Source organism: Mixophyes fleayi, chromosome 5 (genome assembly GCF_038048845.1).
Source record: "Mixophyes fleayi isolate aMixFle1 chromosome 5, aMixFle1.hap1, whole genome shotgun sequence".
Taxonomy (NCBI): domain Eukaryota; kingdom Metazoa; phylum Chordata; class Amphibia; order Anura; family Limnodynastidae; genus Mixophyes; species Mixophyes fleayi.
In genome coordinates, this window is record NC_134406.1 from 110,265,269 (window position 1) to 110,280,079 (window position 14,811).

Below are 14,811 nucleotides of genomic sequence, written 5' to 3' on the forward strand. Positions count from 1 at the left end.
GAAACTGGGTTGGCATGGCCTGAGGCTTTGCCGTTGGTCCTCCACAGCATTCGAACCACTCCTAGACCTCCTTTTAATCTGTCCCCCTTTGAGATACTGTTCGGACGACAACCTCATTTGATCGTGAGTCCACAAGACGACTTAAAGTGTAATAATGAAGTGACTGTACAATATCTTATAAGAATGAGTAGACAGCTGAAACAACAACAACAAAAACTAAAAATGCTGTCACCTGGTATGCCAGAAACGAACTGTCATGATGTTGAACCTGGAGACTATGTTATGATCCGCAATTTCTTACGTTCAGGTTGTTTAACAGACCGTTGGGAAGGCCCGTACCAAGTGCTGCTGACCAGTACTACATCACTGAAGGTTGCAGAGAGAGACACTTGGGTCCATTCCACCCACTGCAGGAGAGTCCATAATCCGGAGAAAGTGCAAGACAAGACTCAGACCGACGACATAGAGCTGTCACTTGTGAGCCTGTTCCGGGAGACCTAAAGCCTGCAGTTAAGACACCTGAACCAGAGACGTTGCCTCAGAACTATCTTTCCAGCGATGGAGTGGCGGTTTTTGTTTTTCTTTTGTTCCAGGATTTTCCTTGTTTTTACTTTTTCTAGGACAGTCTATTTTTGTGAAGGAGAATGGAGGATGGAGGAGAGTTCTGGGAGTGATACGGATGAAATGGAGGCCGAAGAAAAGTTAATAGGATATCCTGAGCAGCCCATTATCAAACTTGGTCCAGGGGTTATGAAAAGGTCTGCTAGCTCAGGAACTCGGAGGCAGTGTGAGGGGCTATTGTCTGATGAGTATTGTATCTGCAAGTTCTGCAACTCCCTAGTTGACGAGAGATGCATCCAACGATGCCAGTCCCCCAGTACTCTGAATATAGGCGGACATCCTTTGGAGGATTATCACTCCCTGGTGGGTAAGGTGCTAAACCAAACTGAGTGTTGGGTGTGCTCTCACGTGCCTCAAGGGCAGCATAACATAGGACTAGTGCCATTCCCGCTAAACATATCCGAAGTACTCGAATTAAGGGGTGGGAGGCCCATAGAAGGGAGGTACAATAACACTAGGTCCCCTAGTCTGACGCTTCGACAATTCTCCATAGGCAGATCTTTGCTGTGCCTAAACATATCTCATGCAAAGCGCCTGGAGAATTGGGAGGCTGACCTATCAGATCAGACAATGGCTCGCCACACTCATTTTAGAGAGAGACCCACAAGGTCACTACTAGGCAGGAATGCTGATGGAAGTCACAAGTTAGGGCGTATAACCAAACATAAGAAGGTATCTATTGGAAAAGTCTCTACAGATAAATGTGAAAATATCATTAATGCCGACACGTGTCTAGAGCAGATGGAGACACTAGGCATGGGTAGTTTTATCAAAACTCTGTGTGATATAATTCATGGGCATACTGTTCCTTATGTTCTCCCTGATGATGTGTATTTTGTTTGTGGGAGGAAAGCTTATTCCTGGGTGACTCCGAGTTCCAAGGGCTTGTGTTTCTTAGCTAAACTGGTTCCTGAAATCATGACTATTACTCATTAAGAAATGGTAGATATTCACAAGACTACATCACCACCATACATACACACACAGTATGAACACCGTGGCAAGAGAAATATGATTCCTGGTGAGGAACCCATAGCTACAAAATTGATTAGTGAAACTGCTGGTTTCCAAGTTATGGTTGCTCTAGATCTCACCAGGACCGCTCGGGGAACATTAAACTTTAAGTATATCCAAGACCTAGCTAAATTAATAGATAATATCACCGAGATGTATGATGACACTTTCAGGTATACTGGAAGGGAGCTACAAGCGTACAAGAAGGAGTTGGTGCAACATAGACTGGTACTAAATTATCTCACCTCTATTACTGGTGGGTACTGTGTGACACTGGCCACCCAGTTCGGTGTCAAATGTTGCACGTACATTACTAATAATACGGAAGACCCTAAAGAGGTTATAGACCGGAAGATGGATGAAATTTTGCAGCTGAAATGGGAATTTCGAAAGAGCCATAATTCTTCGTTATATGAGGTCGGGGAAAAGGTGGCGGGTTGGTTCTCATGGTTGAACCCAGCAAAATGGTTCTCTGGTCTGGGGGAATGTGTACAGGAAATGATTGCGAGTGTAGGTAAGCTCCTTCTCCTTATACTGGGTGTCATCTTAGCAATTGGTTTAGTTGTCAAATGTGTTCCTACTGTGTTGAAGTGTGGAAAACGGTCTCATAAGAGTAACACTGAGAAAGAGACTGAAAGGGTGGTACCAGATACCGAGATCATGGTCTGTGAAGAAGTATTGTATAATCCTGAACTTGAAACGGTGATTGGGTGATAGTTTATTACACTATCAAAGGGTGGAACTGTCGAAGTCAGCAAATTGGATAAAGTCATTTCAATTAAAGTCTAGCAAACTTGGTTGTCTTTGTCTGAAAAGATGCGTACGGTACGCTATGTCGTACAAGGGCACGCTATGGCGTGAAAGGGCGTACGCATCCACTACACGTGGCAGCAACAGTAATTGGTCTTTTACCATACATTTGCACAAACACGCATACTTATAAAATAGTACACATTATTGGTAGTTGCAACACATAGTCAGTTATGTCGAAATATAGTAGTATTTATATGTTATATCAGAGTTACATGCATATTAGTGAAATACACAGAACGGGTTAAAGGAATAACATCATGAGTGGTATCATAATGAACCTTGTTACATATCCTACTGTTTGGTGCGCTCTGCGAAGGAATCGCAGAGTGCATACGCAAGTTATGAATGATAGGGAATTATGAACTACTTAAGAGTAAGGAATTCTGGCGGGAAGAGCAGAGCATACCCCCTGCAGAGATGACCCCCTCCTTTGGATTCCTTAGGATGAACCAGCCAATGATTGACGACCCCTTGGACATTCCTAAGACCCGGACCAATAGATGCAAGCCATACCATCTTCATTGTATTACTGTACTTGATTGTGTATATAAGCAGCAGCTTGTGATCCAGAGTGCAGACTTCTTGTCCCCAGACTTCAGGATTGAATGACTGCACTGGATCCAGAGCGCCTGCGTTAAGTAACGGCTGTATTTACTATTACATCGCTTGAGCATATTTTTTTTCAACTTATTGCGAATAAATCTTTGTGCGTTGGAAACACAAATCGAGGTTCGACAATCGTTATTGGTTAGCGACAATACGCACATTACAGTATACATACAATATCATTACAGTCCCTTTTGGTGTAATGGTCAAGCGTCCGAATACTTTGGACATAGTGTGTTATGTATATTTATATTTATTTATTTATTTATTTAATCCAAGTAAATCCTGGAGACCAGCAGTCCTTACAAAAAGGTTTATTGCATATGGTATAAAAAAAATAGAATAAAGTCCATTAAGAAATCTTTATGCAAAAATATATCATAAGCAGCATATAAACAGCTAAACAGCATACTCATCTTGTGCTAGTAACATAGAGAGTAGTCCATGGTAGCATATGTTAGGAAGATGTCAAACTGCCGTTTCCCTCAACCACCTTTCTCAAGTGCTGCCAAACATCCAATAAGGTCAAGAGACCAGCACTATGCTGGTCTCTTGAAATTATTGGATGTTTGGAAGCATACATCAAAATATATATACATACAAACACATAATAACCCATTATTTGCATACATCCAAGGATGTACTGGAAACCATGTTATCATAAGCAATTCTCCTTTTAGGATGATGTAGGTGGATTCTGGTGTGGTGTGTTTTACGTGAATCGGGTTATGGGTTTAGTTGATTGAGGCATAGTCTAATTTTTCCCAATTCTCCAATATGAAATGTTGACAAATATGTGTTTACGTTATAAATTCCAGTTACCCACCTTCATTCTAGATGTTGTTTTTTTGTGTGTATTGGTTCTGTGTTGTAGTTTTGGTTTTGTACTGATATTGTACTTGTCTCATGTGTAAATGCCTTTACATAAGAAGGTTTATACTGTATTACGTAGCATAGAGGTCTTTTAATCATCTAATATGCCACCACAGTCTACTTATGTGAAATTAGAATCGATTTGTATAGCAATAAGCTATATTAAGATCAAACATGTTATTTTGTGTTAAAATTATGGCTGTGAATAACATGCAACAATATTATCCAAAATTTGGTGGAAATTTGGAATCTGAACCTATTTGTAATCACATTAAATCATTCATACTCTGGTTCTTGGTGGAGATGCATAATTTGTTGGGAGTGTACTATGATTGCTTCTTTTATTTAATATGCATTTAACTTAGTGAACTACCTTAAATGAGCTCCGGGATTATCTGGGTCAAATGACGCTGTTCCATTCAACCTAAAAAATTTCACTGTATTTCTGTCTATAAAAAAATGATGGCCATCTCCAATCACACTCACTGGATCGCTGTGGAGAACCTTAAATGCCACAGTGTAATTACTGTACACCACATTTCCAACAATTTGAACCTGAAAGATAAAATATAAATTTAATATAAATGTTTGTAAAATGTAATGATTTCATAATAAGGTGAATATTTCTGCTGTGCGTTTTTAAAACTGTTGTTTATGTTAGTGCTTTATAGTTATTGTTTGTAAACCTGAAAACTACATCAAGTAATTTATTGGGTTGCTGTGTAGAAATACATACATACATATAAACAAGCCACAGAATCAGCATTACATAAGCTCCTGCAATGGACTGTAAGCTTGCGAGCAGGGCCTTCTCACCTCTTTGTCTGTTTTACCCAGTTTCTTTATTAGTTTACTATGTTTGTCCCCAATTGTAAGGGGCTACGGAATATGTTGGCGCTATATAAATAAATGATGATGATGATGATGATGAATGGCTACATACCCGAGCTAGAGCTGTATAGTTTCCATAATATAGGGAGTATGCTGGTAATGTTATTGTTTGTTTTTTATTGTTAATATGAGCCGGCAAGGGAATAACACTGCCATCTGACTTCACTAAAGACCAGTGGTATTGAAGTCCTTCAGAGATATTGCATAATATTGCAGCTTCAAATGTCACTCCAAGATGTAGCTCTTCATATCTTCGAATCTATAAAAGGTAAAATATACATTGATTTTGCATATTAAATTATATTTTTCCAAAGGTGCACGCATATATACATTTACATTATATTATTATAATTGTCATAATTTACTCAGAGGTACTTGTAGTGCAGTTGTTTCATAATGTATTATGGCAGCTCGGTAAAGTGTAAAAGACTGCAACATTCTGCACTTATATGGTTATGGACCAGCTCAGTTAGCAGCAGAAGCCTATCTTTAAATTGTGTCCAAGGCACCGATCAAAACAGGGTAGGGAGTGGGGAGGGTGCCAACCGGGGCCAGAGAATCAGAATGAAGGAGGAGCGTGATTATTCTAATTCACCCCCCTTCCCCTAAAAATAAAATCTAGGTCCGCCCCTGACTTCATTAGTGATGTCAAAGACCCAGAAGTGGGAGCCGGCAGCAGCTGCATGTCGGGTATTTCTCATAAGAAAATTACATTTACTTAGCTGTGAGTGCCATAAAAATTTATGACTTGGGGAGAAGTTTAAGAATTGGAATAGGTATAACCCCAGTGAGAAATTAAGAGCGCTGAATATCTGTATGTCAGTCGGTCAATAACAGTATCACCTATGCGTTAAGAGTGCTGTGATGGGACCGAGCCACACTACCATTATGACATTTCCCACCGGCCCATCAATTCGCAAGGTTACATGGACTGCCACTTCATTACCAGTTCTTAAATTTCGCCCGGCGGATAAGGGGAGGGCTTATTGCAGACACATGGGGGAGTAAGAAGGAAGGGACAGGAAGTGAGGAAAAGCTGGAATCCCTGACACATACCAAAAGTGTGTAAGAGGTTCATTTCAGTAGGGACTGTGTGCTTTCTAAGATCTGGAGGTGGGGAAAGCCAAGGATTACCCAATGTCTACCCCAGGATTGGCCCAGACATTGTGGCAAGGACACAGCAGTAAAGTCAATGTGAAAGGCTGACTCATCTCCACTTTCATTCCAACCCCCTGGCCCAGCAACCACCAATATTAAAGAATGAGAGACCCAGAGTGTAAAAAGTGTGTGTGTGTGTGTGTGTGTGTGTGTGTGTGTGTGTGTGTGTGTGTATTTTCTGAGGATTCATTTGAAGATGCAGGACTGACTAGTGTTGAGTTTCTGTGCTCTACCAGCAAACCCAGTGATCATCGCTGCCCTGTGTCTTGGGAAGAAGGCTGTTGCTCCACCCGGGGACCTGTCATCACCTCACTCCATCAGGAGACACTCCCCAGGTTCTGAGTATATTGGTGCGCCCACAGGAGGGAGGAGACTGATTCCCGCGAAAAGCAAAATGGCTGGCTGACCACCCTAATAGCTTAAGGAATTACAGTCATCTGGCTGTCCTAACTTGAATCCCCATGGATCTGCAGATGTAGAATTATGGTAGAGAACGGCAACTCAACACCAGACCTTGCACCTTCCTGGAATCAATCCACAGAATGAACCCTCTCCCCCCTCCCTGGAGTGGCTCCTTATATCCAGTGTCGAAGTCGTATAATTGGATGAACGAAAGTATATTGGTTGATATTGTCTTATTGGTCGATTGCTACACGTGGCATATTGCGATCGCACGGTAAAATACGCACGTACACACTCACATTACAACATTTAGTTATTTATGTAATTCATATTCATATTGGTTCCGTTACACAGTAATTTATGAGCAGATAGTATTTAGTTTAATATTAGTTTATATGCTATGATTATATGTACACCTCAGTGTTATTTAAGGTTCAGGTTAAAGGAAATGTGTCATGTCTGATATCATAATCATCCCCTTTACATCAGCAGCTGTCCGGTGCATTCGGCGAAGAGATCGCACATTGCATACTCTAGTTAATGTTAGGGAATAAACCTTTAATATGATACTGACCACAAAATGTTAATAGACTAATTGTAACTGGAGAGTCAGGCGGGAAGAAAGGAGAACATCCCCTGGAGAGATGACCCCCACCTTTGGATTCTTTAGTTTGAACTAGCCTATGACCTGTTTACCCTGGAACCACCCGAAGTCTGGACCTATAGAAGCAAGCCACGTCATCTCTATTGTTCTCTCTGTAACACTGAATGTATATATATCCATAGCTGCGCTCCCAGTCTGCAGTCTACTCTGACCACAGTATTCTAAAGATATACTTACCACTGGAACCCGTGGAAGCGCAGCGAAGCGCATGCAAAGCGATAGCAGCGGTATGTATTTATCTTTTGGTATTGGCTGTACTGTACTGTATCATAATATAATAATGTATTGAACTGTTAACTATTTCGTCAAATTTCCACAGTCCTTTCCCTCCCTGAGCAAACCACTGGCTGTCTCGTTCTTAAACATTGGTGGGTGCTGGATCAGGGGGTTGAAGGGGGAGTGGAGATAAGCCATGCTGCCACCTTGAATCCCCTACTGGGCTCTGGACAAATGTCTGCACTATGTCTGCATATATATAAAAAGAGATTTCATGTTTGGTTCTGCGCAACTGTTTGAAACAATAAGAGACACATAATTGTGAATATAAAAATGAATATATGTCCCTTGTTTCAAGATTAAAATTAACCACTGTGACAAACTAAGGGGCAGATTCAATTCTAAAAAAATCCCTGCATAGTGTCCCGAAACAGCCGCAGCTATTTTTTTAGTGAAAATACCGCCCACTTTTGCTCGTACCACATAGAGACGCGAGCAAAATTAAGTGTTACTTTTTACTGTATAAACGGTAATAAAGCGCAGCCACGATGTTCTCAGGAACATAGTGGCCAATTAAATCTGCTCGTAAAATGTTTTGTCTCCTGACTTCAATTTGAGAAAAATATAACTATGTGTACAGATCAGGAAATAAAGTGTATGCATGGCAAGATAAGACTAATAAAGATACAAGTCTGAATAGTGTATCATCTTTATTGATACAAGCATACAATACGATCTATAACTGTGGACAATAATATATTGGTGGACACGTATATAATACAGTTCAACAGTTGATTATACACTTTTTTTTCCGTCTCCACCTAAGGGTCTGATTAATAATATTTTATTAGCACTAAATCTCCTATCTTTATTACTGTTCTATATTTGTTATCTTAATATTTTGCTGCTTATAGGCCTGGTGAATTTAGCAATATGAATATTTTATTTTAGTCAACAATAAACTGTTGATGCTGTTGTCTCCTCATGACTTGTTCAAGCTGCATTATTTTGGAGATCAGGCAGCCAGATGGAAGATTGGAAATTTTTGGGGGCTTTTTTTTTTTTTTTTGTACAGCGATTGGAATGTTTTTATGGGCTTAATTTTTGGGGGGCAAATTTCACTTTGGATTAAAAGCTGACAAGACTGGTTAGTTAAGAAGAAAGAAGAACAGAGTTGGTATATAGGATTGTTTATTTTATTTTTAATAACATTTAGTGGTTTGAACAAAGGCTGTGTTTAATTTACATTTTACATTGATGCACTACAGGACACAGCGGACCATGGGCGTCAAGGCACGGCATGCTGGTACTTGTGGTTTCTCATGTGTCGGCATGTCCTGGCAGCCATAGGTATACTGGTGCTTGTAGTACTACAAGCACCAGCATGCCCAGATTGTTTATGACAAGCTGGGCTTGCTGGGACCTGTAGGTCACCAATGTAAAATCTAGGGAGGGGGCCCACATTTTTTTTTGTGGAACCCCAACTCCTTAGGGAATCCAGCCCCGTGCTGACCATCATTATTATCATGGCAGGGGGACCCCCTGCTACGGGTTCCCCTGCTATGGTGCCACCAGCCCCAGCTGGCTAAACCTAGGGCGGGCTGAAAGAGAATGGGGTGGATCCTACGCTATTTTTCCCCCCAATTTTCCTCCAGCCAGCCCTAGGCTGGCGGCATTAGGGTACATTTTTTTAATTCATTTAATTTTTTCACTGTTTCCTACAGCCGGCGAACCGGTTCGCATTGCCATTATAACTGTTGGCAGTCACAATGTCAGTATTTTATTCGTGTTGGATCTTTTCCATGTAGGTATTTAGACTGTCGGAATTTTCTCCATATCAGTATTTACACTGTTAGGGATTTTCTCCATATCAGTATTTACACTGTCAGGATTTTGGTGTCAGTATTATTTGCATCTGTATTTTCACTGTCAGAAATTAGTACCCAACCCAGGGCCGGATTAAGGGAAGGGAGGCCCCCGGGCTAAGGATACTGTGAGGGCCCCCCCGCCCCCCGTGAACTTACCTCCTTCCATTGTTCCACTCCCTGTAGCATTTACGCGGTAAGTCCTACAGTGACAGCAGGAAGTTAACAGTATAACATTTGCTGTTAGCTGCCTACCATTTTCCTTGAACAAGTGACAGTCAGAGACCCGATAAATGTCGGCGGGCCCCCAGCTGCCTGAGGCCCTTGGGCTGTAGCCCCTTTAGCCCTATTCTTAATCCGGCTCTGACCCAACCTGGGGCATCCTGGTAAGATCTTTTTCCGAGGTGGTAGGAAAGCTTTAAAAAGTTGGATTATTTATCATTGTAATCAGTGTGCAAAGATTAAAAAAGTCAAAAACACAAGACCAAGGGCTAGATTTACTAAGCTGCAGGTTTGAAAAAGTGGGGATGTTGCCTATAGCAAACAATCAGATTCTAGCTGTCATTTTGTAGAAAGTACTAAATAAATGAAAGCTAGAATCTGATTGGTTGCTATAGGCAACATCCCCACTTTTTCAAACCCGCAGCTTAGTAAATCTAGCCCCAAGAGTTAAAAGGTTGAAGTGTTATAGATGTGACTTTCTAATTTCTGAAAAATGTATCCTCATTGGTTGTTTTCAGGCATGTTTTAATATAGTGTGTGTATTCCTTTGCCGGTGTTCAAGTAGGCTAGTTTGAAGTAAGTGTAACACCCCCTAGTGGCGAGTTAGGTGTTTGTAGAAAGAGCAGTGATTCAGACTGGTTGCTATGGGGACAACCCAGCCCAGTATGCTAGAGACAGAGTGAGAAGAAGGAGGGGCTGTAAAAAGATAAAGAGAAAGATAAGGAGCAGACAGACAGAGAGGGAGAGAAGAGTGATGATGTGAGAAGCTGGGGACCTCCCAGGCTTCCCCAGCATTGCCTGGGATCGCAAGCGCGGTGTCTGTGTTAGTGAAAGGAATTTGTGCCTTGAATAGGGAGCGAGTCCCCAGAGCAGAGACTCCTGGAGAGAAGGAGGGGGGGATTGCTGCAAGTGGCAGTATGCAGACACTTAGGGATGTAAGAGCAGAGACTCCTGGAGAGAGGGTTGTAGCAAAGAGAGGCAGTTGTGGGAAACCCAGAGAGGGGCAGAGAGAACACTAGAGAAGAGTGTTATAGCCCAAGAGATTTTACCCTTGCTAGCAAAGCTGAAAGCTACACTGTGAGTCCTGCTTGTGTTTACTGGAAACAGACAGAGGCTGAACTGGGAGTAGTTGTGGAACTACTGTGACCAGGAGAACCTGGTATGTACTGTGACAATACCAGAAGTGTAAGATGTGTGCAGGAGGAGTAAGGAGATATTCGTGCAACCACATTCATATTGCAAATTAAGAACTGTGCTGGAGGACTAAGGAGCTGTATATATTTCTTTATTGCTGCAACCATTGCGATTATCGTGCTAGAGGAAGAAAGGTGTAAATAGAGAGTTCAGATTGTGATAGAGATGGTCTGGCGCCCAAATTATTCTGACTTTTATTGCACTGCACCACAAAGTGATATCTCCTGTGTCCCACTAACTACAAAGAAACACCTGCATGTGCTGGGACCCCCTGATCATTTACACCCATGCCCATCAGCTAGCCAGGGCTTGAGAAAGAGGTGCACTGAGTGACCTTCGCACCCCACACCACACACAGTGACAGGGGGTTACATTAGGATAGAACTAACTTATAGAGAATCAAATCAGTGTGGATGGGCTCTGTAATAGACTGCTCTCCACTGTGTTCTATACATCTTCTATCCCCATTCAATGTATGGGTTACCAGTTGAGCCCCCACTCAGTGTAGGTTCAAGCTCTCTGTGTCTCCACCTGATTGGCAAGCGAGGTAGGACGCATCCACATCATCTATTATATATTTGTAATGGCTCTGCAGAGCATATTAACCACCAATTTGGCTAATAGTATTCACTATTACTATACTGATCAACAATGCAATGGCAAACTATTGCAACATTGATATATAATATTTATCATTTATTTTACAAACTATCTTATTTACTTTATTTTGTCATCTACAATTTTATAATTTTACCTCCTAACATTGTTATACACTAAAACCTTTCACTAGGACAAAAAGGGGAAAATCCTATTTGTAGGGACTACACAATTACAGATCCCTCTATAATTTAGGGCATTCCACTTAATCTTAAAATGCAAAGTATGATTTGGAGCTCAGCATAACCTTTTGCAAAACAATTTAATTTAACCCTTAAAATGTATACATGCCTATCATGCCTATTTTTTTCTTAATGCTTAAGAAGAAAGTCAAATATACCTTATTCCAGCTTGCTGTCACATCTGTTTATTTAATAAAACTTTTCAAGTTAACAAAAAAAAAAATCAAATATAAGCGATTGCATTACTTATACCTGTAATTTCAGTGGTCCCATGTTTTTTACTGGGGGTGGTTGGCATGTTTCCTTCACAACAAAAATTTGCTTGGTGAAGAACGCAGAGCTGACATTGTTGAAGACTGAAACGTTCACTGTGTACTCCCCTTCTCTGGAATTGGAAGAAGACACAATTCATCAATTAATGCAGAATTAAAGTGTCATTTACATTTTCAATTGTGCATTAAAGGATAACTCACAAAATATAAATATATATGAACTTCTGCAATAATAAATTTAAGGGAATGATGAGTATATTCAGCCTCATTACCCAGAGACCAGATATGTGTAAAATTGTCCACTCGTGTAGCTAAATTGAATGGTTGTGCTGAACAATTCACTTCTCCTGTGGCTTCTTCATTGCAGTAGGCAAATTGTCTCACACACATAGCAATGATAGCCATTAATTGATAGTATATTTGGCCAAGAATAATTATAATCTAGGCAGATTTCAACCCCTTTATGGTGGTCAGTGGCGCTCCACACAGAAGAAAACTTCAGCCCACTTTGGCCTAAACTGTAAAACTGGTCATTCTGACGTATTATTTCTAATATTATTATAATGATTATATTACTATATTTAAAAAGCTCCAACATACTTCATAGCTCTGTACATAAGAACATAAACAATTTGTTACAGGAGAAATGTACAGAGACATCTTGAGGTTATGTAGGTAGGCCCCTACCCACAATGGCTTACAATCTAAGTGAAGACGGGTTTTCAAGCCACAAAGAAAGGGAATACTGCATTAGCATCAAGAAGGTCTGAGTCAGAGATGATCAATTCTCAGCAAAATTAAGTGGTTTGAATTAGCCACTGTGAATGTATGCTTGTATTTCCATAGGTGAAGTGCTGCTTGGCATACAGTCTTGTAGGAGAGTGACTGTGAAAAAGACTATTTGGATTGTTGAAATGAAGGACTTGAAGTGGAAAGAGAAATGAGCACAGTGGACATTTAATAACATGAACTTGTAATAGACAGAGAGGCTTAATAGTATGAGAGCACCTTTAATAATAGCAAGTTAGTTGTGTGTGTCAAATTTGGGGCTTCCGCTATGCAGTGGATAATAGTGACTAAAGCAAATTTATCAAGCCGTTTATACAGTTGATAAATTTAGAAATATTAGGGCATGAAAGAAATATTAGGACAGAGCAGAAGTAGTTCGGACAAATCTGTGAGGTCAAGGTTATGTGCTTGCCTAGATGATTGTGTGGACATATGTGAGAGGAAGGGTAGGGTATGTGTGATAGTAAAGGATATGACATAATGCTCAAAGAGAGGAAGAGGACAGCTGGAGAATTTTCAGAAGTTACAGAAGTCAACAAAGCACGATCAGAGTGTAGATTGCATTAAAACCTATGGTCAAGGTCAAGAGATCTGGGTAGGAAATCTCAGCTCCATTAATTGTAAGTCCAATGGCAGCACTGTTGACATAATGGGGGCTGATCAAATGCTACCACAAATAGGAGCTATGCTGTCAATCAATACCATTGATGTTGGGATGGCACATCAGAAAAGAGGGAAGGGTAGTACCTCTAGGAAGAGATTCTTGCAAGAAGGTTAAAAATTGTTTAAACTGTTACAGGTATCTATCACATAGTAAATACTGAAACTATCATTTAATTAAAATTGTATTTTAACCACTTTTTATGGAAATCTATTTTGATTTCAATAATATAGGTTTTTCAACAAACCCCATGATCTAGCTAATAATTCATCTATTATCATCTGTAACCTTGTTCCTTACATCATATCTTGCTTGACAGTTTTGATCCTAAACAGGTGTTATTCTAAACCACAAAACTATAGTTGTCGAAGTTTACAAGGACATGAGGATATACAAGGTGGAGAAGCTACTGAACTTGATTTACATTGTTGTGAGAAATTGTGACAAGAGCGCATATTATATCTAGTATATTATCCTTTAAAAAACTAAAGCTTTTTTCAAGTTAAACATCAATAAACACTGCATAGGCAATTTATGAAGCACCTCATGCCACTTAAGATCTGCACCTGCTGTGTACCTCATTCTGTGCAAGTGCACCTAGATTTCTGCCAAAGTACATAGATTTACAGAGCAAGATGGCAGTGTTTGCAAAGAAACAGAAGTTTGCTGTAACAAATTGTCTTTGATATTAACTCACTGTGCTGATAGCAATTGGTGCTGGTCAGTGGTCGAAGTGGAAATTTAGAAGTAGTGGTATGGAAAATGTAAGTGAATGGAACTTGATAGTCTTACAACGATAGCAGTAGAAGTGGCAATATGGCATACCACCGTATACAATCTCAATTTTTAGCACTGGTGCGGGCTGAAATGGAGCAGAGTCTAATGAAAATCCTGCTTTTCACCAGGGACCCCCAAACTGGAGCTGAATATACAGAGGAACAATACACAAATTGTGGTCAATATAAATGCCAAGGTCAGGGCAGGCAGAATAGGAAACATAAACCAAGCCAGAGTCACCACAAGCAAATTATTGGTGTCAAGAAGAAGCCAGGTCAGTATCGAGTCAGAAGGAATAATATTTAAACACAAGGAGCCTGATTCCTCAAGGAACGCAAAACAAATGTTGTGGCAGGTCTGACAAAATGATTTTTCTTATTTGTACTTTCATGTACATATTTCTTTAAGGTTTATATAATCAAGTGATTTTGCAATGTTTATATAATCAAGGCCTTTCTAGAGACTTCTTCACATATTTTCTCAGGGTGTTGCCTCGTACGTATTGCACATGCATAACTTCTTATCAGTATTAAACCAATAGTAAGTCCAAAATCATGTTTATAAAAGCAAGGAAATTGCGACATAACGTCACCTCAGCTTGGAATACTGCAGAATTGGTAAGCACCTGTTTGTTCTCAGTTTGTTTTCCTAGCTTTCGAGGTTATGTGCCATCCTGACACGGAGAAAGATAGGGGCCTAGGATAATTTGTGAGTTTGTGATTAAAAATATTTACTGGGACAATCTGATTTTAGCAGCTAAGTAACACTTATTATTTACTCTTTGTATTAATGTCACTTTCTTTTTTTATTATATTTACTCTTTTATATTAATTCTTACATTAAATAAACTATATACATGTTAGACAATTTGAGTGTCACGTGTTATTAATCCTTTGTACCTGGAGATTATTGTTTTCCCAATGGAAATAAACGT

General features: G+C 40.1%; 1 protein-coding gene across 1 annotated transcript in view; it reads right to left on the minus strand.

Annotated features, from left to right (window-relative positions):
- Positions 1-14,811, minus strand: part of PKD1L1 (polycystin 1 like 1, transient receptor potential channel interacting) — a 197,653-nt gene that overhangs the window by 151,785 nt on the left and 31,057 nt on the right. Inside the window, exons 6-8 of the mRNA XM_075214369.1 lie at positions 11,631-11,763; positions 4,871-5,077; positions 4,301-4,482 (exon numbers count right to left, since the gene is read on the minus strand). Of these exons, the coding sequence (XP_075070470.1) occupies positions 4,301-4,482; positions 4,871-5,077; positions 11,631-11,763 (522 nt within the window). The remainder of the gene's footprint in view (positions 1-4,300; positions 4,483-4,870; positions 5,078-11,630; positions 11,764-14,811) is intronic.